Source organism: Phalacrocorax carbo, chromosome 6 (assembly GCF_963921805.1).
Source record: "Phalacrocorax carbo chromosome 6, bPhaCar2.1, whole genome shotgun sequence".
NCBI classification, from domain to species: domain Eukaryota; kingdom Metazoa; phylum Chordata; class Aves; order Suliformes; family Phalacrocoracidae; genus Phalacrocorax; species Phalacrocorax carbo.
In genome coordinates, this window is record NC_087518.1 from 23992229 (window position 1) to 24012437 (window position 20209).

The 20209-nt window shown below is 44.6% G+C and overlaps 1 protein-coding gene across 1 annotated transcript in view; it reads left to right on the forward strand.

The window, feature by feature from the left end:
* The first annotated feature begins 257 nt into the window (after positions 1-257).
* SUSD3 (sushi domain containing 3) overlaps positions 258-20209 on the forward strand; it is a 37074-nt gene continuing 17122 nt past the window's right edge. Inside the window, exons 1-2 of the mRNA XM_064454292.1 lie at positions 258-482; positions 19006-19194. Of these exons, the coding sequence (XP_064310362.1) occupies positions 398-482; positions 19006-19194 (274 nt within the window). The 5' untranslated portion in view covers positions 258-397. The remainder of the gene's footprint in view (positions 483-19005; positions 19195-20209) is intronic.

Here is a 20209-nt window from a genome sequence, read left to right on the forward strand (position 1 = left end):
CGAGGGCAGGCAAGCAGCCCTCTGCCCGGCGCCGCATCCCCGCCAGACCGCTCCGGGACAGATGCGCGGGTCGAGAGAGGCTGGGCCGAGCACTGGGTGCCGCTGGGGGCAGCCACCGGCCCCGGTGCGGTGTCACAGCATGGCGCTGCCCGGTGCCCCAGGGTCACAGCGGGCCGGGGAACCGCTGCGGCGGCGCCTGGGCTCCCCCCAGCTCCGAGCGGCCGCCACCCCCCGCCTTCCTCCTCCTCCCCCTTCCCCTCCTCCCGCCCCTCGGGTGCCGGCGGAGGGGCCGCGGGGCGGGCGCCCGGAGCGGCCCGGCCCCGGCGGCGGCGGAGGGCGGGAGGAGGCGGGCGCGGGCTGCACCTGCCAGGGCGGCGCGGCTGGGCTCGGCGGAGCCATGCCGGCAGCCACGGCGCCGGGGTTGGAGGTGCCGCGGACCGCCGCGCCCGGGCGGGACAGCGGCAGCCCCCGCGGATACACAGGTACGAGCGTGGCTCCGCAGGGTCCCGTATCGTTCCGCGCACAAGTTCCCTCCTGCGCCGCACCGGGAGAGGGGATGGCAGCGGGTGCAGCACCGGTTCCCAGTCAGGGTGCGGGACCCATCTCCGCGTAGGGGTGCGGAGTACCCGGGGCAGGGTGCGGGACCCCCGGACAGGGGTGTGTGTCTCCTGGGAAGGAGCCCGGGACGCCCCCTCTCCATGAAGGGCGCCCCCGTCTTCATCCTCCGTGCCGGCTGCGGGGCCGGTCCCCGCGGACGAGGCTGGGGACACCTCGTCCTCACCGTGAAGTTCTCGGGGATACAACGCCCCGGGGGCGCGGGAAGGGGCTCGCGAGATCCCGGCGGCCCTGAAACGGCTTTGCCGGGGCTGCGTTCCGGGTGCCTAGCGGGGAAGCACACGTCCTGCGAGGAGAGGGTGGGGTGCCAGCCCCGGAGGTGCGGAGTCAGGCAGGGAGAGTCAGGCAGCCCCAGGGATGGGGGTCCGAGCAGAGCTTCATGCAGCAGCCCCCTCCCAAGAGCCACCCCAGCAGGTCACCCCAGCCTCCAGAGATGGCTACCGGAGCCCCGGTAGAAATTTGAGGAAACAGTCCTGCCTGGGGTGTCCTGTGCTGGAGGGCCTGGTGAGGCGGCAGCCCGCTGCCTGGGCCTCCACTGCAGTTTAATCGCTCTTAAATAAGAAGCACGGGGTTAATTTATGGGAGTTTGGAGTCGGCTCGCTTGAGCGAACGCGGGGTGCTGTGGTGGCAAGCAACTCGCAGTTATGAGGGCTGGGCAAACATGAAATCAAGTATACTTTTACAGAGGGAAGGGGTGCAGCGCATATCTTCTTGCAGCCTGTTAGAAGTGGCTGGTCCTCAAAGAGAAATCATATCTGGGTAAATGTAAATTGACTGGGTAGAAAATTAACATAGTGGTGTTTTAATGGAATAGGATAATACACTGAGGAGTGGAATGAGAAACCAATCAAAGCTTTTATGCTTCCTTTTTTCCTCTCTTCACCCTCAGTTTTGTTATTCAGTTTGATCACAGAGATCATAACATCCTTTCAAAACCTGACTTGAATGGTTCCGATTACCTTGATGATGATGGGAGCTGATGGGAGGGTCTGGCCCTGACGCAAGCATGCATGCTGCTCAGGGGCTATCACCCCTGCCAGATTCTGGTTCCGGGAGGGAGGCAGAGCCATGGCCCCAGAGAGCTCTTGAGTCTGGGATTGAGGTTAGATGGAAGGAGCCTGCTGGAACTCGATGCAGCTGTGGGTGAGCTGCTTTCGGTGTAGGGCTGCTCACCTGGGTTCCTCCCTGCTGTACTGCAGATCGCAAGGTAGGCAGGGTTTTTCCCTGGCTTCTGTGGAAGCAGAGCTGAACACTCCTGAAATTCAGGGACCTCCTTCTCCTTTGCAGCCTGTCCCTACGTATCCCTGTGATTTGTTTGTATGGTTCTAACAGACTTTATCCATGAACTGATTTAGTTGTGCTGACAGAAATGAGCAAATGTGTTTAGGCTAACAGTGTGGCAGTGCTTTATATTGTATCCACTGAATGTGCTTAACTGTGCATTTAATTTGAATTTAATAGAGCAGCTCATTTTAAAAAATGCAGAACAAGTTCTGGGAAAGCTACTTAGAGAATTAACAACTAAAACTCAATGTAGACCCTGTTGCTCTAGTCTGGTGCTAATGCTACTAATTACTGACTTTTTAATATTGTAAAATCATGTATATTTGGCTGCTTTTATTTGTTGCATCAAATTGTCTTCTGGGGCAATATATTGAGGTAGGTGGACTGTTAAATCCAAGAGGCTTAGATAGCTAAAATTATGACTATTTGTTGTATAATTTTAAATTAAACTGTCATTCAGGATGCTTGATTTAAAATGTAACGGTGTTATTTATGCAGCAGTATTTGCTGGAGAAGTGACCTCTAGAGAAAGCTGATGACGACTGTTATGCAGTGTCATTCATTGTATCATGTTATTATTGGTGTTCATATTTCATGCTGCTTTGATTGAATGCCCCCTTTTGTAAAATTTCAGGCCATAAACAATAGGGTGATAATAAAGATTTGCACAACCTCCCTCGCCCATTCCTTTTATAGAGGATGGAAAAAAAATGTTGCAAGATTTCCATTTGAATTAATGTGTGAATGAGAGAGAAATTAAACGAAGTTCCTTGGCACAGCCTGATGCTTGTAGCACTTAGAGGGTCTTACGGCTTCCTGAAACACAGCTGTGAAATTCAAACGCTGGCTGCTTTTCCTTGTCTTGCCTACTTTTTAAGGATGGGTTTCTCCCTCTGAGCATCTCACCTTGAGCAGGGAGAATGATACCACCCTATGCTTGAGAAGGTTCAGCAGCGTACTTGCAACAGAAGCTCTGGGAGCCAGATTTAACACCTTGGTACATCAGTCTCTTGCTCATGCATTCTGCGCATCAGAAGGGCAAATGTGCAGAGCAGGAGCATAGGATGGGGGAATAGTGCAGCAAATGTCTCAAAGCTGAGAAGAAGCCTTCTTCAATTCAGCCTGTTACATTTTTAAATGATACAGATGCTTTTATGTGTTCCATACTGTAGTGTGGCTGTTTTGCTGTCACAGCAGCATTACCGTATTATTGCCTTTCCATGGTAGTTTATTATGGACAGATACTAATCAACTGTCTCTTGCCAGGCTTGTTATATTATCTGGAAAAGCCTCTGAAATGCTCATGTAAGCAGTGACCGGAGCACTTTCCTGCCTTGTGGGAATTGCCATGAAGCAGGGGTGCTGTCATCAGCCCAGCTACTGCATTGCTGCTGCGTTGCTGTTGCCTCTGAAGCTGCTCAAATTACATTGGGGGCTTCTTGAGTGAAATAGGTAAAAGAGGAAGGAGTAATGAAGGTGTATCATTATTTATTTTCAGTCTCTGTGTTGCTGAAGCTGGGGGCTCTAGCCCTCTGTTTTTCCAGGGTGGTACCTTGTTTTTTGCTGTGATTCCTCCATCATTCCTCAATGCAATCCTGTAGCTCTTTCAGGCAGCATGTACTTCTGTAAACATATAGGTACATCTACAAACACATCGGTGCAGCCACAGACAGAGGGAGTATAGGAAAGAAATACAGAACATGCCAGAAACAATCATTATGCTGGGTTATAAATCTATAAATCTCTTGCTGCTGGGTTGTTGTCTGTAATTGTGGTTCTGCTTCGATCCTCTGCCTTCCCAAACCAGGGAAGAAGAGAGGCCACCTGAGGTAAGGGGAGATGTGCTGCAGGACACTGTGAATGCTACCTCCAGACCAAGTCATGGAAGAAGTTATCTAGCAGACACCATTTTAGGGAAGAGGCATGATCTCTGGCTTAGGGCTGATACAAGCTACAGTTTGCTGGAGAGTGGAAGAGGTATTACCACATATTTGCTCAGTTATACTCTGGGTGACTGGTGGCCATAGTGGGTTGTAGGTACCAGGCTGGGTGTATCTTTGGTGTGACTCCAGGTGTCTGGTCTTTTGTTATGAGCTTTTTTTTCTGAAATGAGTTTCCATGCCAGTGCAGAAACTGAAATTGTGTCTCTGAGAACTCGCAGTTGCTCTTCCAGGAAAGCAAAACCAAAGTTGTTCTTCAAAGCCAAGAGCACTGCTGCTCTGCAGAAAGGCTGCAAGGAGGTTTCTCGGTTTGTTCCTGTGATCCTGAGGCTCGGGAAGAAAACATTGATCCTGAATTTCCATTTCCACAGGGCAGAACATGACACAACTTGGAATATATGGTCTTGTAAGTTCTTCAGGGTTATTTCTCCTTCCTTTTTCTCCCATGAGTTCAAAGTGAAACCTTTTATTAAATAAGGTGAAAGAAGTGACAGTTGCAGAATTTCAGCTAATTGGTTTTATCTCCTGTACTGCAAGATGCTAGTCTTAATGGCTAGGCATTCGCACCAGGCATTGTTACTGCTTTGAGGGAATGATTTTTGTGCTTGTCATAAAAACTCTAGAACAGTACAAAATAGAAAAGGAAAAAAGTTATTAGGTCTTCTGGCACAGTCCTCCACGGTACAAGATTGTTCTCTATGGTATTCTCCAATACTTTGTCCTAGCTAGTCTTAAATTACCTAGGTTATAGAGATGAATTATGCCTAGACTTACGAATTTCAGCTAGGGAATAAAGTGAGCTGAATGTTTTGGACCCAAAACATCAAAAAATGAGAAGTCAGCTTCAGAACACAGAAACAAAACCACCCAAATGACATCAGATAATCCAGCAGTTTCTGGGTTAGCTGTGGCCTGAAACATGGTCCATTTTAAAGGGCCAAAACACTGCTGGTTTGGCTGTTCCACTGAGGTCTTTGGACTCCTTTGAGAAAGCAGAGCCTCCTAATGCAAGTCTGCAACTCTGCAGCAAAAAGAATTTTAACTGTGCCGAAATTAGCACTACTTAGCTTATTTAGTCACGATTGCCACTGACTTTTTACGTGCCTGGCACTACAGGATCTTGCCTTCAATAATTTGATGGGGACAAGCCAACATGTATGACAGTTGCTAGCTTTTATGTAGGCATTTTATTGGCATGCTGTCTTTCAAATGCTGTCACAGATAAGCAAGCGTGTTACTCTGAAGAGCAATTCTGACTAGCTCAGTGGATCAAAAGACTAACAGAGATGTGATTTTGCAGTCTTGATGGAAGCCTGTCTCTCTCGCATTTTGTTTGTTTTAAGATGACAGTGAGAAATGCAGAAGTTGCAGAATGAGCAACCGCTCATCAAAATAAATCAATTCCTGTATCTGTTGAGGGTCTCAGAGACAGGGTTGAGCTGGTGCCTGGTTTATGTCCCAGCTTTTGCCAGCAGAGCAGAGCCTCTATGGCAGGTGCAGAGGTGCTGGTCCAACAGTCTCCAGGCTGCTCAGGAAGGCAGCGCTCGCAGCTGTGTCAGCATAAACTGGAGCAACAGCAGCTGGTAGAAACACTCACAGGTTAAGAGGATGGGTTAACTGCTTGCTTTTCCTCTAACAGAGTTGGAAGTGATTATTGAGTTGTTATTTCTGGGATGAAATAAAGCCAGACACAGTACTGCTTACATGTACAAGTCTCCTAAACTGAGGGCCTTTGATTGGGAATTATTTTGAGAAGTGTTGAAAATGGGGACAGGAGCAGGGTTAGGTGAAAGGAGGAGATGGTGTAAAAAAACCTGAGTGCATGTGTGGGCTGGGAAGCACTGTTTGGGAAGATGTTTTGGTCTGGGGTGGCCAAAGGAGGTGCAAGGGGGGAGTTTTGGGTTTTTTTATTCCTCCTGATAATCTGTGCCTTCATGTAAAAGAGCAGAATTATACCCAGGAGAGTTTCTCCTCAGAGCTGCAGTAATCTCTAAGACTATGACCTTTGTGATTTAGCTGGGACAAAAGAGGCACCTGAACTGGACAGACAGATTTCACTTTGCTCTAAAAGAGGTGCCCCATGAAGTCAGTGGCAGTTTTGCATAGGCAAGAGAGAGCTCTGGTGTTTGGCCCGTTATCATTAATTAATACAGAAATATAGATTGGGAATAAGTTTTTCACTCATTTAAAATATGAATCAGTGACTGTCCTTGCCTGTATTCTGGCCATCCAAAAGCTGCCGGTGACTTAGCTGAATTATCTGATGCAGATCTTAGCTTCTTAGACATGTGCAATTCAAGAAAGGGAGGGGCATGGGGCTGCTGTCCTTTGACCTACTTGCTTAAGCTACTTGTCATTCTGCGTATAATTCACCTGCAATCACTGACTTTTTTTTAACGTAAAAAAGTAAACACTATGGACTGGTTCCCTGTCCTTATACTGGTATCCCTGTCAATCTTCATGCCATCTTTCACTAATTCCTATGGCCAGGGAGGCTGAAAGCAGATGTGTTTATTGACTCATACTGTTAATCATTGCCGTGCTTGAATAGTTTCTGGCAGGATGCTGCATGACTTTCACACCTTGCAGTTTTGTAGGTTGTTTTTGTGTCCATGGCCAAGTTCCTGGCTGTGTGTCTGCTGTCACGGGTGAAGAGTAGGAACATGAAAGGCAAACCCAGCAGCCAAAAATAAAAAGAGAAGAAAAATAAAAAGTGATAAAGCCGCAGAGGAGGCTTCTAAATCTGGCTTAGTTTCTCAGTCCGTGAATGATTTCTATCACCATAATAAATTGCATGCTATTGCTAACTCTTTCAGACTGGTGTCTAAAAAAATCAATTATTCACAGAAATTCTTGCTGACAGTTGCGAATGCCAGGTCACAGCTCTGTGGTGTGCATTTAGCAGCTTAACACATCAAACCAAGTACCGGAACAGCTTCAGTTTGCTATTGGGAAGGAAAAAGGACTTGCAGAAGCCAAAACAGTCCAGCCAGGGGGAGCAAATGCAGGTAAGGTCTCTAGCATTCAGGCTGGTTTTGCTTAACAGGATGGTTGGAAATTCCTCTAGAAAACTAACAAATGTATATTCAGTAGTCCATTTTAAAATGAGAAAGTAGTTTCAAAGAAAAAAGGTTGAACAGTTTCTATATTCTTTATGCATAAGTGCTTTGTGCAAACGTAATTCCTATTCTTTGGGGTTTTTTGGCCAAAATGAGCATGTGACCGTCAAGTAGCAAGCATTTCTGGTCCACCTAAAATTTCATGTTGGGGGTCAATTTTCTAATGCCTGAAGTGGTTTTTGGCCAGCTCTGGACTCTTCCCACTCAAGCATTTTTCAATCAAGGCAACATCAGTGCAGTGTTCGCCTTGTGTCCCTGCCATCGTTAGGGATTTCTGCTGTCCATGGAGGTTGTGCCCAGTCTGGCAAATGTCACGCAGAAGCAAGAAGCCACCAGCTGCATCACGGGGTGACATCTGCTCTTATCAGCAACCTTCATTACTCCAAGCAAGCTTGCACCCTGCTGTACACAAACCAGACAAAACAGTTGTTGCAGGCAGATAACTCGGAGCTGTCACTGGCTGCATAGGGACCAAACACACAGCTGGGCTGAGCTCCATTTCTCTATACTGCCCAGGTGAGTGGTGAGGCGTGGGAGCATGTCAGAGTGCAGGCAATAGACCCACAGGGATGCTACCCTCCTTCCAGGGGGATATGGCAGGAGGGCTCCCCAAAGGGTGGCTGAGCGGGCGGCAGCACAGGGGGCTCCTGTGGAGCACAAGCAGCAGCTTCTGTCCCATTGATTTATCCAGTAGGGCATACTTCATCCTTTGTCCATCTATGGCTCCTAACAAACAAGAGCTTTTTGTGAAAATAGGTTTCTTTTGGCTTCTCCTGTGGATAACTTCGCAATGAAATGCCGAATTTCTACCCAGTCTATTGCAAATTAAACATACTATTGAAAACCGTGTTAAAAGCAGATATCTGATATTGCCAGGGCATCTTATTCAGACTCGTTTTCCATCAGGTGTGTTCAGATAATAATTTTCTATCCTGTACCCTTTAATTACCAAGATTCTTAGCTTAGCTCTGCCCAGCTCTCCTGCTCATCTGTGCAGCCCACTGGGTGTCACCAGAAGCACCAGTGATTTATATATTGAATCTGTAGATCCAGAGCTTAATGGACAACATTGCTGCTGGTTTCTCTCTATTTTAGTTTTCTCATCTGCAAGAAGCAGTAAAATCTGAATCTTGTTCAATTTACCAGAGATCTGTTGAAATGTTTAATTTTGGTGATAAAACTTAGATAATTATTAAGGGAAGCCAGAAAATGTTGGGTTTGTTCCAGCTGGCTTTCAGGTTAAATATAAAATTGATCCACTTAGGTGTTAAAAAAAAAATCTGCTTTACAGAGAAAAAGACAAAAGGTTTTGCAGAGATCCTTAGAGGTGCTAAACCATTTTCTAGGTGAAAAACCACATAACTGAACCTTTTCTGACAGTGAGCCTTTTTCTTGGGCCCATTGATAGGATGTGTGCTGGTAAGGCACGTGTATTAGACCTGGCCAGACAAGGTGGTTTTGACATTTTTCTTCTTTCTGTGTTCTTAAGGGAACAAAACCAAGAAAGTGGATTCTGTCAGAGCATCCCCTTTCAGACAAAAGGGTCAGGTTTTCCAATTCACGTTCCTACAAGTGAGTGCCCACAGCCTTCTCCAGACCCCAGAAATGCCCATCATCATCTCTGTGTGAAGGGAGGTTGCTGAAATAGTTTTGCTTTCATAAGCAGTTGTGGGTTCTCTCTCACATCAGGCTCCCGTATGAGCATGGAGGAAGGTTCACCAAAGACAGGCTGCTAGTAAAACTTGTCCGTTTGCTTCTTGATACCTGATTGCTCTTAGCAAGGTGCTAAATATTGAGTTGGATGATGAAATTTAGATTTCCCAAAATCATTGGCATTCTGTAGCATATTTGTTTAACTTCTGTTTCGTCATGTTGATTGTTTTCTTGTGGTTATTGTGATGATACAAAATGCTTTGAGCATTGGGCCAAAATAATCTCTTATCTCAACTATGGTCAAGGGAAAATGTTAACATTTCTGGTCATCATAGTTTCCATTGGAAAATATACAGCGTCTGGTTAATGGAGCCCATGTATCTCTCTGCGCCATCTGCAGAAATATTACTGTCAGCTGCACAGGTTTAACAAATGAAGTTATTCATGAGCACTGGGGAAAAATAATGATGAAAGTTGAAAATACAATACTGCAGACTTCACCGGCCTGATGTTTCATGAAGGACATTTCAGCCAGCCAGGATGTGCCTTTCAAAACCTGGCTGAGAACAGAGAGGGACCTGGCAGCAGAAGGAAGGTGCGGCGATACTCCTAGTTTTTGTTATTCCCTGGAGAGAAGGAAAATGATGTAGAAACAGATTCCTGACCTGCAAATTTCAAATTCAGAGTTGAGCTGATGGAGAGTTGTGGTGAACAGAGCTAAATCCAGTTGGCGTCCGGTCATGAGTGGTGTTCCCCAGGGCTCAGTGTTGGGGCCAGTCTTGTTTAATACCAATGATCTGGATGAGGGGATCAAGTGCACTCTTAGTAAGTTTGCAGATGACACCGAGTTGGGCGGGAGTGTGGATCTGCTCAAAGGTAGGAAGGCTCTGCAGAGGGACCTGGACAGGCTGGGTCGATGGGCTGAGGTCAACTGTATGAGGTTTATCAAGGCCAAGTGCCGGGTCCTGCACTTGGGTCACAAAAACCCCATGCAACTCTACAGGCTTGGGGAAGAGTGGCTGGAAAGTTGCCTGGCAAAGAAGGACCTGGGGGTGTTGGTTGACAGCCGGCTGAACATGAGCCAGCAGCGTGCCCAGGTGGCCAGAAAGGCCAATGGCATCCTGGCTTGTATCAGGAATAATGTGGCCTGGAGGAGTAGGGAAATGATCGTGCCCCTATACTCGGTACTTGAATATTGTGCTCAGTTTTGGGCCCCTGACTACAAGAAGGACACTGAGTTGCTGGAGTGTGTCCAGAGAAGGGCAATGAAGCTGGTGAAGGGTCTGGAAAGCCAGTCTTATGAGCAGAGGTTGAGGGAACTGGGGTGTTTAGCCTGGAAAAGAGGAGGCTGAGGGGAGACCTTATCGCTCTCTACAACTACCTGAAAGGAGGTTGTAGTGAGGTGGGTGTTGGTCTGTTCTCCCAAGTTAGTAGCGATAGGACGAGAGGAAATGGCCTCAAGCTGCATCAGAAGTGGTTTAGTTTGGATATTAGGAAAAACTTCTTCACCAAAAGGGTTGTCAGGCATTGGAACAGGCTGCTCAGAGAGGTGGTGGGGTCTCCATCCCTGGAGGTATTTAAAAGACTTGTAGATGTGGCCCTTTGGGACTTGGTTTAGGACACATGGTGGCGTTGGGTTGACAGTTGGATTTGATGATCCTAGAGGTCTTTTCCAACCTCAATGATTCTATGATTAATTTTTCTCGCTTTATGTTTCTCACATCTCTGATTCTGTCTGGCTTTCCCTAAAGATGGGGTGACAGATCCTGGGGTAACACTCACATCTTGCTTTGGATTTGAACCTCTCCAGGGACTGTGGATGTAGAGATGCACAGGGGAGGTTGAGGACCATCTGTAGAAGTCTGTGGTATTGTGTAACCAGTTACTTCTGTTCTCCTTCTTGTAAATACCAAGAAGCGGTGCTAACAGGCTTTGGCAGCAAGCAGAGCAAGGGCTGCACCGCCCACTGCCTGGTGGGGATGATGTGTTGGGGTTCAGCTCTCTGGAGCAGTGGATTTTCTTTACATCCTGGTGAGAGCACTGGCCCATCAGGTCTGTCTGCCCCAGGACATTTGATATATTCAGGGTCTCAGCTGTAGTGCAGGTGAAAAGCTCATTTCAAGTTATTCCTCTTCATTTTAATCTCTGATCTTTGTTTTAGAAACCAGGCTACAAACTCTGCATTGTGCAAATATGTAATTTATGTATTATCTGCTTTAGAATGATGAAGAGGGGAGACCTTATTGCAGCCTTTCAATACTTAAAGGGGGCTTATAAGAAAGATGGGGACAGAGTTTTTAGTAGGGCCTGTTGTGATTGGACAGGGGGTAATGGTTTTAAACTAAAAGAAGGTTGATTCAGAGTAGATATAATGAAGACATTTTTAATGCTCAGGGTGGTGAAACACTGGGACAGGTGGCCCAGGGAGGTGGTAGCTGTCCCATCCCTGGAAACATTGACGGTCAGGTTGGACAGGGCTCTGAGCAACCTGATATACTTGCAGATGGCCCTGCTCATTGCAGGGGGGTTGGACTAGATGGCCTTTAAAGGTCCCTCCCAACCCAAACTATTCTATGATTCTATGAATATTAGCTCAATTCACCAAACAGTCAGTCACAAAAGCAACTGTTGGCATCGCTTCCACAGGTAATTTTCAATTGGGAATGGTTTGATTTAAGGCATAATGCTGGTGCACTCCATAGTGGAGATATATACAGAGATATAGATGTAAAATTACTTCTTTTTTTTTAATAGGGAAGTAATGGTGAAGAGATAAATAGATGAACGCTTCTAATCTGCTTTAGGTTTAACGGATCCTTCCTGTTCTCGAAAGTTGCACTATTATTAATTTTTCAGAAGTGTCATAACCTATTTTTAAAATTCTGTTGGTAAACAGACTAATAAAGCACAGAAAAACCATCTATTCTTGCTTTACTAGGGACTTCATCAAATACCTCATTTTTCATTTAGTTCTTTTTTCTCATGTAATTATTCCCATAAGAAGAGAAATATTCAGTATTGCCCTCATTGCTAGATCCAAGAGTAAAATCTACAGATGAGAATAACCTAACTTTGATGTAAATTGGCAAAAAAAAATCAGTCATGGAGGTGGCAGTATGGTGACTGGAACAAATCCTCTCTTAAAAGAATAACATAAAAGGCATGAATAAGAATCATTTTACACCAATCCTACACATTATTTGTGTTTGAAATAGGAGCGGATTGCACATGGTGTCATCAAACCCTAATCTAGCACTTGGGTGATATGTAGCTTGGATTTTACATGGATTAAAATTGCTTGCAGCCCTGTACTATTTCAGAGTAGGGTTGGGAAGTGTTTAGTGCTGGCTCTCAAATCTTCCTACATCCCATTCACTGTGCTGAGCAGCTCAAAAGCCAGGTGAAAAACTCCGGGAGAGGGAAAAGAAGGTAATTCAAGATTGTAGAGAGAGGTGCACGGAATTTGTCTGCTGCAGATTTGGATGTAAGATTTTACAGTGGTGTAGCAAAAAGGTTTCTTTTGGAAAGGGAAGCCAAGAATTTGCTGCTATCTGAAAATTTCTGCTACCTTAGCATGCATGAAAAGACCTTGAAGTAGGCTTCCTTCATCCGCCAAAGGGCACCCTGAGTCGTCACGGACTGTGCAGTTGTCAATACATTACTGTGTATTTTCCCATCTGGATGTAGGGATCACTGCTTTATGAAGTGAGTAACTGGCAGTCCGACATGAAGTGGGTGCAGCCATGCAGCAGCTCTGGATTGCACAGGGGTTAGCACCAGTGCCTGCTCCACCTCAGCTGTGTTGACAAGATGATTTAATGTCTTGCCCACAACTTCTTGCTGGCTTCACACCAGCTTTCTCCAATCAGAAGATGAGGCTCAGGAGGATCAGATTCCCACTGAAGTGTCCCCAGCATCTAACAGTAGTTGGCTCTGTGCTTCTGCTTACTTATCTGAAGTGTTCCTGACCCTTTTGTGTTTCAGAGCTGCTTGGTGTTTGACACTGTGCTATTTCTTCCTTCGGATGCATTTGCTTCTCTCTTCTTCTGTATATGCACCCTTCCCTGCTCCAAGCCAGATAGGACCCTGCTCTGTCTGATAGCAGCTGCAGCCCAAACACTGCCATTGCTGAACCGAAATTGCAGAAGTGCTCCTGAAAGAAACTAGCCATACATGAGGAAGCATGCAGGATGCTGAGATGTGCTCACTTGTCCGGGGGACCCCTGCCTTGCTGGTGACCCTGAACGTAGTGAGAAGGAAAGCAACGCTGCCCAAAACACAACCAATGAGACTCAGCCTGGTGTGGGAGTCCCAGCACCGCTTCATGCTGCAGAACTGTTGCATGATGTTAATTATGTTGCAAACAGCGTGTTGAAAAATCAGTTTTACCTACAAAACAGACAACAGAAAAAAAAAATGAGAGAAGTTGGTAGGAGTGAGCCTAAAGTATCTGCTACAACAAAGGTAAGAGCAGAGAGCCCATCTGCGTATGGATGTGTAAACGGAGAAGGAAACTTGTTTCAAATACCTTTCTTTTCTCCTTCCCTCCTTCTCTCTTAATTGCATGGAAGTTCCTTATCAATGGGAGAATGAGATTTTTTGAAAAAGCATTTCCATAAGTGTTTAATGGTGGCCTGTGAGAATGATCAGAACTTAGGTTCCCTCCTTCACAATTTTAAAATTAATTTTTCAGTAGAAGCCCAGAATATTTTATAGGGAGTATTTTCATTTGGAAATGCTGAAATCAGGCAGATGCAAGACCCATATATCATTAACAACTTGCATTTCTTTTTTCAGACTGTGTGCTCTGACAGATGTCTTCTGTAGGTACCTTCCAAGTTTCACTGTCCGCACTTGTCCAGCTGGTTCTTTCATGGGAGTGACCCAGGGGAGCATCCGTCTGTGTGGCTGCTGTTGCAGTTCTCCATCAGACTCTGGAGCATGAAGCTTTCCGGGCTGTGATGGCCAAGCCTGGCCCTGCCTGTTGAAGGTGGTCCTTACAGTCGTGTGTGTAGAGGGCAGAGTTTTGGTGCGTGTAGGTTGTGCCACACATCGACCTCTGAAACTGCCCCCAGGGGAATAACTGTAGGGCCATGTGTGCATGTTTGAAGGCGGACAGGTCTATAACAGCTTTCCAGTGTCTCAGCTTTAGAATGACTCTCAGAAACCAATGAAATAGGTAGGAAAGGTCAAATCATGCCACTGCTGATGTGCTTTTTTTAGAAAAGGTTGAAACAGGTCATTAGCTGGTGCCACCAAGCACTAGGAAGTCTCCATAGCACGCTTCCCAGTGGGTACAGCACAGCTGGGGACCTTGTTGAAGCGCTGCAACTTCAAGAGCCTTGATCTCTTTTATTGCTGGGTTGGTGTCATGTTTAAAAAGCCTTGCCAGTGTCTGAATTTTCTAGTGGGAGGATAAGCTCTTTCTGGTAACCATTTGTTGTTGCAGCACTTCATACAATTAAGAGCCCAGCCCTGGCAGGATTCATGGGCAGTTCTGCAAGGGAGTGAAAGCATGGTCGCAATGGGACCGATGCCAGGGTGAGGCGGTTTCACTCACACAAGATGCTTTACTACATCTGCTTTATTTCATATTTCACTTCTAGCTGCTTTTCTTTTGCATTTTGACAGAGAGAGCTCTTCCAAGAGCATTTCTGTGAGGCTGCTGTGGCTTTTCAACATTATGCCTGCGACTTCAGGGGCACTAATTTCCAAGGCGTGCTTCTGTAGGAGAATAGACTTACAGAAATAATATCAGCATCTTAATTTTCTACAGGGTTTATAGAACCTAATATTCTGTATCTTTCTGGGATCTGGTCATTCCAGTGTGTTTTAGTTGCATTAAATATTCAACAATAAGCAATGCAAAGGCTTGAGTTACGTGTGTATGGGAATAAAGAGGCGAAGTCATGGATTGCTCCCAGCCTGCAGAAACAGCAAGTGGCCATCTTGATAACATGCTTTCAGGTAATTATTGCTGTGCTTTAGATGATTTTTGTGTATACTTATGTGTTGTATTTGATTTTTAGCCTCTATGTTTCACTATGGAAGGAAGACGGGAAATGTTTAATGAGGAAGCATGCGTAGGTTGCTCTCTCATTTTGGTTTTCTCATCAGCAAAACATAAATCTGCAACTTGCTTGCAATGAAACCATATGGTAATTCTTTCTGACAAGTCAATTTTGCAATACAGGTAATCCTGGCTGTGCATGAGAAGAGATATTTTGGATTATTTTGTCTTAATTCTTGCATTACTCTATTTTTCAGTGCCTGGAAATTACGTATGTGGCTATTTCTGAACACAGTGGTTGGGTGAATTAAGAATTTACGGAGTACACTACACTTCAGTGTCTTTACTTTGAGGACAATTATCTGTCATATGAAATAGTCTGTTTATTTGCTATAGCCAGCACCCTTCTAATGTGTTGGCAGACAGTAGCAGCAGATTCAGATACTTTTTGAACACCAGGTATCCTCTTAGTGTGAAGCCAAGCTAAGAAATACATTTGTATAAATCAGGTCTTGCTTTACAAGAAGCTGCAGAAGTAGCTGCAAGAACTTGAAGGTGTTTGGGTCTTTGTGCCCTGAAGGGAATTGTCTAGCTGATGGTGGATGGTCATCCCAGTTCACCAGAGCTGACTCTGTACAGTGGCATGGTACGCAGAGTGGAGAAGGTGGTTTGTTAATCCTTTTCAGTGAGTAAAACGAACAAGCAAGAGTCCTCACCGCTTCTGTTGGACTTCAAAATAAATAAAAATATTTCCAGCCTTTGCTTCATAGGGATGTATCGGCAAGTGAGTTTTCTTCTTGAGCTTGTGTCATGGTTTAGCCGGCAGCTCAGCCCGACACAGTCGCTCGCTAACTCCCCCACCTGTAGATGGGGGAGAGAATCAGAAGGGTAACGCTTGTGGGTTGGGATAAGAACAGTTTAATAATTAAAATTAAAAGAAACAACAACAGAAATGCAATGTAAAGGAGAACAATGAGAGGTGCAAAACCCCAGGGGAGAGGGGGTGAAGGGGGGGGAGGGGGAAGGGAACAAACCGCCCGATGCCGTGCCGCCCCCAAGATGCAACCTGTCCCCCCCTTAATATACTGGTCATGGTGTCACATGGTATGGAATGAACATGCCATTGGCCAGTCGAGGTCAGCTGCCCCCGACCCTCCACGGTGAGGAGAATTAACCCCTTCTCAGCCAAAACCAGCACAGCTTGGAAGTAGTAGCCAGCATCTGGAAGTATAAGCAGAGCATAAGCCTGGGAGTAGAGATCAACGGTGAGGAGTAATGGGAACTAGGTGCTGCAGACACATACCAAGTCTAGGAATAATGACATGAAGCTAACCAAAACTAAACTGCACATTTTGACTTTTCCTGTTTACTAAACTATGTATAAGTGGCTGATAGGCTGTTAATTGCTCAAGCACTCCTCTTAGCTTTAGGTGCTGGCTGTCAGGCATGAACCTGTGGGGCTTAAGATGCAGATATTGCAAAAGCTACATGAACAATAATTAGGGTTTTATTCAATTTTACATTTCTGGGTGCTATTACTGCAACCCAAGACCTGAAAATGATATTTTCTAGATATTTAGAAAAGAAATATAAATCAAGATGTAAATCTGGTCAGCACAAATGTTTATGCAGTATTTGTGTTTTACTTCAGGAGGCAATGCAGCCTTAAACACCAGCCTCAGCTAAAACAAAAAATATAAATATATCATATTTTAAATAATATTAATAAAATTCTTGATTGTAGTAGATTTAGTCAGATAAACATGCCTGAAGAGTATTCAAAGGATAAATCTATATGGAACATTGGCTTCTATAAATACGAGGATGGAAGCTTACCTAAAAAATTATTTTCTGGAGATGGAAGGGTAAAATTAACCTAGCAGAACAGTGAATGCAGCAAGTAACCACAAAATCATTACAGACAGTTAATAGCAAAGATTGCTAGAACTTACAGGAGATATTTTACAAATGAGTTATTAGAAGACCATTGCTGATGAAAATTAGGGCAAATTTTATCCAGAGGTATTAAATCCAAACTTGGATAAAATTCACAAAGTCAAAAATCTATCAATTTCAGTAAAAGCATTTGTAAAAAGCAAAAAGTAGTGACACATTTAATGTTTTGTCTTTGGTGGGAAGAAATTGTGTTGAAAAGCTCTTAAGAAGAAATGGTATTTCTATTCTGGCCAAATGCAGCTACATGAAATGCAGCTGATGAACTTCCAGCTCAGCATCTGCGTAAAGCCAGGTATAGAAGCTTTCAAAAGTTTAGCTCTCCTTAGCTGCTCTTAAGATGAGCCTCTCTACATTCATTCAGGAATGATCCTCTGGACCAGCTACAGCTGCATGTACTACTCAGGATGGTCAATGCTGGATTAAATGAAATATGTCTTAAAAGAAAGGGTCCAGTGCCAAATGATATATTCTTTGGAGAGCAGAGGCTGAATAATGAGCCCAGGTAAACTGGCAAGTCTGCTGAAATCATCTAATGAGGGCTGCTATGGTGGCTAAGCAGATGCACTTTGAATCAAATTTGGCTCTGAATTACTTTCTGCATCTCATGCAGCTGGAAGTGTCACTGATGTGAACTATGTGATCCAGTATCTAAAAATAGCCTTGAAAGTGTAAAATGCTAAAAAGTGGATATTTTGCAGCTTAGGACAATGGGTTTTCACGGTAAGTCTCTGAGTAATTAAGGCAAAAAGAAGAGCCCAAACTCCTAATGCTTATCTGAAGTGAGGAGGAAGGTTGTCCAATGCACACATCCCATGTAGCGGGCTATTGGAAGGAAGGACAAGGACAAGAGATAAAAGGAAACAATGCTCTAGAAAATATTTGCTCTCATTGAGGCAAATTGCTGCCATAGTAAGAGACCGAAAGAAGTGGCAAACCAAACAAACAATCTGCATGGAATTAAAACAGGCATGTTTTTAAAATCTAGTCCTCAGTGCATATTTACTTGGTAGATTAGACTGGTAATTGTCACCATGGCTTTTGTTTGGTCTTTTGCTGAGATTTCTTTGGTTTGTTTTCCACACCTGGGGTTTTTAGACATGTAAACTGAAGATAGGTGGTAAGCCTGTCTGCTGAGGTTGGATCACAGAATTGATGACCAAGGGGCAGTTTTAGTATTAAAAGTAAAATAGATGTGCTATCAACATGTGATTCTGTCAAGATGTTCTCAAGGAGGCTATTCAAACTCTACATTTCTTTTTGCTTGTAAATGTAGGAAGCATATTTTCCCCCTTTTAATTCTTTTGTGAGTCGTCATAGTGCTTTAACTTGGTCTTGCAATTGCAACCTGGTTGCCTCTGAGTCTGCTGAAGTCATGTGGAGAGCCAGTGAAAGATAGGGAACTTGGGCTCTGATGCAGTAGTGCAGGTATTTAGTAAATTTACAGAATCTTTTTTTTTCTAAAACAGTTTCCATATTCTGTCAGTGCTCATATACAAACCCAGAAAATATATTTGTTGTTATCATTGAAGTAATCTGGATATTATATGTTGTCGTAATGACCGATCATTAAAATTTGTGTTTAAAATGAGTGTGAAACAAGGAATGTTGTGGCAATAAAACCCAACTTATAAAGTTAGCGGCTGATGTCAGGTGGCCAAGAGAACAGCTCCACGACTCAAAGAGCAGTTGTATGAATGACAAAGAAATAGAGAGAGAAAAGCTGAATTACAAAAAATGTACTAAAAATTGATGATATACTATAAAGCTGAGTTTGTCACCTGAAAATGGAGATAAGTCGAACATAGTTGTGCTGTATGTGCATGTGTCCCTCTGTCCTCTCCTTGTATAGTGGCATTTGAACCTGCTGGCTCATTTCAGCCAAGACTAACCAAGGTGCAGCGCTCTTGAAAGATCGGAAGTTTCTGTAGGATCATGAAAAGATGCTACCAAGTAGAGTGAAATGCTGAAATATGTGATCAATCCATTAGATCTTGGAAAGTTTGCATGGGAGAAAATGTGCTTTGAATAGTCCCAGCATGGAAGATGGTAGTCTGAGTACTTAATTAAACACACAGAGTCCAACAAGACAGGAACCTATAGGAGGCCACACCACTCACCGAATGGCTTTTTTTTTTTTTTTTTTTTTTTTAATGTTTTAATATGTACCAGTCTAAGTAGATAATGTTGCAACATGAATAAAAACTCCCTTTGCATTGGGGGTCAGAGCAGTGGAGCTGTTGAATGGCACCGAAAGGGGTTTGGCCTTGGGCTGGTAATTGGCAGAGAAGTCAGCATTGCTTATACTGAGGGATATTATTTGTTTTGACCATTAACTTGGACTGATTTACAATCTGATTGCAATAAAACTTAAGTGGACCTTTGTTTTGGCTCTGGCACTGCATTGTCTCACTTTGGTTTTGTTCTGTAGGGCAGTGCAGCCGTGTCTTCCCTCCCCAGCTTGGCACACTGCAGATCATTCATGGCAACGGCACGGCCATGGGGACGGTGATAACGTTCCAGTGCTCTGCTGAACACCAGCTGGAGGGTCCAGGCATCATCACCTGCATTTGGAAAGGGAACAGAACGCAGTGGACAGATGGAGCGCCCTCCTGCAACCGTAAGGTTCTTCCCAAACCCTTCCCAGTCCCTTTGGGCTACATTGTATTTATTTTGCCCTGCCTATCTCCTACAATATTCAGATTCATTCTAGACTTCTGTGCAAGGAAAAAGACAAATTCAGTTTCCTTTAGAATTGCCCCCACGACTGTAATTGCCTTCTCTATGTGTTCTGACATCATTAATTATCATGAAACAGAAAAGACTCAGTTGGATTTATGACTGATTTCACATATTTACTCCAGAAGTGTTGCACCTGGTATAACTGTGACTCTGTAGCTACATGCTGTACCCTTCTTTAGAAAATATAGATGTGACCAACTAATGTGCAAGCATATTTGCAAACCCTCTAATCTCCTGGCATTCTTTTCTGAAGATATTTTTGCTGTAAAAGAAACACGGTGATATTTTTTGAACAATTTTAGGTTGCTGCCTGTGGGCAGGCACATGGGAAAGTTACCATACTGACAAATAGCATTTGAATGGCAACATTACCTACCTTTCACGCCATCTTCCTTCTTATTTATTATAAGGTTGTTAGTAATTTGACTAGAAGTAGGCAAAACATGGTATCTCTGAGCTTTGAGAATTTCAGTCTGTGTCTCAGACCTTGTGTAATTTTAAATCACTGGTAGATGGATGGCTCTCTTAGATGCATTGCTCCCTCACAAACTTAGCTGTTCATTCCTCATTTGAGAGATTCCATTAAAGAAAAATGAGAGGAATCCTCCCCTCCAGAGGCTGCAGAAATGTAAAGCTTTGTGTGGAGCTCAGCTGAACCATTTCTGGTGCTGGTCATCATGGTACTGGAAGAACTAGATGAGTTTTGAAGCAATACATGCTTAGTGCTCCAGATGAGTTGGCAGAGATCTGCGTTAGCTTTGCCACACCATCTTCCCACTCCTTTTGTCTGCATAATTTACTTCCAACATCAGATCACTGTGAGCCCTGCAGATGCTGTCCCTTCCACCCTCCATCCTTCCCTAAACAGAGGAAAACCTGTTGTTCCCTGCCTG